This window comes from Scomber japonicus, chromosome 14 (assembly GCF_027409825.1).
Source record: "Scomber japonicus isolate fScoJap1 chromosome 14, fScoJap1.pri, whole genome shotgun sequence".
Lineage (NCBI taxonomy): Eukaryota > Metazoa > Chordata > Actinopteri > Scombriformes > Scombridae > Scomber > Scomber japonicus.
Window position 1 is genome coordinate 12,690,700 of NC_070591.1, and position 3,723 is coordinate 12,694,422.

At 44.7% G+C, this 3,723-nt stretch overlaps 1 protein-coding gene across 1 annotated transcript; it reads right to left on the bottom strand.

Annotated features, from left to right (window-relative positions):
• Window positions 1-2,388: 2,388 nt before the first annotated feature.
• olig3 (oligodendrocyte transcription factor 3) lies at window positions 2,389-3,255 on the bottom strand. The gene has a single exon (XM_053333102.1). The coding sequence runs from the start codon at window positions 3,253-3,255 to the stop codon at window positions 2,389-2,391; it is 867 nt and encodes a 288-aa protein (XP_053189077.1).
• Between the last annotated feature and the right edge of the window lie 468 nt (window positions 3,256-3,723).

A 3,723-nucleotide genomic window follows, 5' to 3' on the forward strand; every position in this document is an offset into this window, starting at 1 on the left:
CCTAATTAGCCAGAATTAAGAAGTATTTCTCGGCCCATTGAAGGGTCCATTTCCTTTGAAACCAGAGCATAATAAACCTTAAGTAATTACCCCAACTCATGACTATTAACTCGCAAACCGCCAGCTTCCCTTGACAACATCCTCCTCAGTGTTGTGTGGTTAAAAGGCCATTGCTGCAACCCAGCTATTTACATCCCATCTGGCAGGCTGCGAGGGACAGACAGGCTATACTCATTCCTAAAGACAAAAAAGAAGTGTAAAATGAACTCTTTCACTCTCTCTCAACTTAGCCACAAACTTGTGTTTTCTTCCCTCCAAATAAGTTACAAAAGGGCTTCTTCTCCTTTTCTTTTTCTGTCTTTCTCTCTCTCTCTCTCTCTCTCTCTCTCTCTCTCTTCTTTTTTTTTTTTTTTTTTTTTTTAAATCCACGCACTCATTTGCATGTGGTGAGGCTGAGGAGGGGCTCTGAATGTATAATCTTCTGCATTTAGTAGCCTGTAATCCCGACGCCTCTCTGTGATGTGATTTTCTCCTCTTGGTCCCCCATGAACAATTAACTTGTAATCTGCACAAACATACATTCTGTCGCTGCAGAGATGAGACGGAGGAACACCCATGGGACCCGGCGGACAAACTGCTCCGCGCTCCCCAAGGCAGATCACTTTCTGCAACAACTGGGCTCCATTAGTCCGCAGCCCAGTCCCTCATTTCATCCTCATTTCCCCTTTTCTTAACATTTGTGTTATAGCTGTTCGGAAATGTGAAATAAATCTAGTCCCACCATGTCTGTGCTCTTTACAAACTGATGCTACTGTGCAGTCTGTGGCCTGCAGGTGCAAACATGTGACACAAGAAAAATAAAAAAATATCAGATTATATAATTTTGATTTATTTGAAAGTGGTAAAAGCGGGTAATAGTTGCTGAAAATCGTTCATGGGTATTCATTTCCTCATTTTAGAGCTTCATCCTAAATATTGTAGTGAACTGATAAAGAAAGAAAAAAGTGCGTCTACATCCATATCAGATGGGTTAGGGTTAGGGTTAGATTAGGGTTAAATTAATTCTCTATAAGAACATTTTCATGATTTTCATCATCACACTTGTAGTTTTCCACTTCAGATATTTAGCCTGTGACCACAACATTTGACCCAATTAGTTATTTAAATCTACTCTATTCTGTTAAATTGCATTATATTCATTTATTTCCATTTTCTTCCGTTTTTGTTAGACTAAATAAACAATGGCAATACTGTAAAAAGTATTGCCATTGTAATTGCAATATTGTAAAAGTATTGTAGTTTTAAAGGTGTAGCAGTCACCACACCGTGGTAGTTTTTTTAAGCCAAGGCCTCGCTTCACTTTGGAGAATTACGCACAAAAATGTTTTCAAATAATAATAATTTACTGAAAGAATATGCTAGAATTACATTTGTTTTAGATAAAATGAAATATTAGATTTAAGAAGATGAATCCTGCCTTTATGTGGAAATAAACCAGGTTTTTAGGCCTGTATTTCATTCAGGCTGTGGGTGAAAATGTGCATCCATAAAAAAAAGAAATTTAACCTAAACTAAACACCAGTAAGTGTAACAGAGAGTGGACGTGATAAATGTGGTTTGTACTTTTTTACGTTCAAAGTCAGTATTTTAAAAAAAAGAGAGAACGACAGTAGATATGATTCATAATTCCAGTTTTATTGAAATTTCATCCAGGGACTCTGGGCGATAATAAATATTTCATCAGTCATCAACAATGTACAAAAATAAAGACACGGGGTCTCTGGGCATAACAAATTCAGTTCAGCAAAAACAATCATGCTGTGATGTCACCAGTAGCCTATACCTTCATGCAAAAACATAAACATAAAAATAAACATCGAAATCAGAGCACAAGTGGACATACAATGGGCCACAAAATAAGAATAAATCTAAAACCTTAGATTTTAAAACAAATTAGTGGCAGAATCATTTTAGCCAAATGTCATTATTTTCATATAGAACTTGAGTTTAAAATCCTTGGTACAAGGCACAAAGAGCATTCTTCGTTTTCACAAAATGACGCCTGATACAAAAAAATATGTAAAATTAAACAAAATGTTCATGCAGCCTCCTTCATCTTTCACATTGTGGTGTGACACTTAAACTCCACATCGTATTGCATGACACAGAACTTTTTAGTTTTACCTTCAACTGGCAAAGCATCAGTCTTTATAAGTCCTTGTTACAAGGAGGAAAATAACACATTTTTTTTCTCATACGCCAAACAAGAAAACAGACAAAACAACAGCATGCATCAGTGAGGCCAAATCCACCCTCATGCCCTGAATTCTCTATTTACAAACATCGTTACATATATCAGTCTCTGCGTGTCTGTCACACACACGGGCATCATTTCATCACGTCCTTTCCCTCCCCTGTGAGTCTCGTGAGGCCGGTGGAGGTGATGGGAATCTGTGGAGGAGGAGGCACCTGGCAGATGGTGCAGGGGCACGGCAGTCCGGCCCAGTGCTGGAAGCCAGAGCCCAGCTGCAGGGCCGGGGGCGCAGCCGGAGAGCCCTTCATCAAGGAGTGGGGGGCCCGGATAGACGGGAGTCCCGGCAGCGCGCTCGTCAGGGTGGAGGACGTGGAAGAAGACAGCGCGCTCCCGAGGAGAGGGTGCATCTGGTGGGCAGCGGCTGCGGCTGCGGCAGCGGCGGCTGCAGCTGCTGGGCCACCGGAGTGTGGTCCGGTACCGGCGGGGTGAGCCACGGTGCCACAGTGGAACGCGGAGTGCTGCCCTCCGTAAATCTCCCCCACCAGCCGCTTCATCTCATCCAAGGAGCTGGTGAGCATCAGGATGTAGTTCCTGGCGAGAAGCAGCGTGGCGATCTTGGACAACTTCCTAACCGAGGGCCCGTGCGCATATGGCATCACCTCGCGCAGGCCGTCCATGGCCAGGTTGAGGTCGTGCATGCGTTTCCTCTCCCGGCCGTTAATCTTGAGGCGGAGCTGGAACATTTCCTCCTCAGTGACTTGCTTCTTCAGTTTATACTTGTTGCTGCTGCTGTTGCTGCTGCTGCTTCCTACAGACTTGGTGTCTCCGGACCGCAGGTGCTCTGGTATCTTCTGGCGCTCACCGCTCTGCGTGGAGGAGGACACTGAGGAGCCTGTGTGGTGGTGGTGGTGATGATGCAGATGAGGGAGGTGTTCTCGGAGAAACAAGCTGTCCATGTCCGGAGAGGAGGCTCTACTGCTCGGGCTGGAGTCTGAATTCATTTTATGAGATCGCTTCCGAGGTTGTTGGGTAGGAGGTCGCTGCTGGCTTCCTCCCTCTCTCTCTCTCTCTCTCTCTCTCTCTCTCTCTCTCTCTCTTTCACCTTCTCCTCTCTCTCTCTCTCTCGCTCTCTCTCTCTCTCTCTCCCTCTCTCTCTCACTCCGTCTCTCTCTCTTTCCTCCTGAAGCCTTTAGTCACTCTGGTCACCTGATGTTGTCCGTATCCCTTCTGCTCCACGTTTCTGTCCTTCTTATCACATCAGTGACCACTTTGCCTCTGTGTCTGCCGGCTTTCTTTGTCTGTCTCTCTCCGTGTGTGTCTCTGTATCTCTGCGGTGAGGAGGACACTGATAGTGGGTATTTATACGTGCGGGCAGACAAAAGCAGCTTTCCTATTCATAACGCCTAGTTAGGAGGATGACGTGCCCGTTTGAAAGGGGGCGGTGTGCTTTGACTGTCCCAGTGACCGCG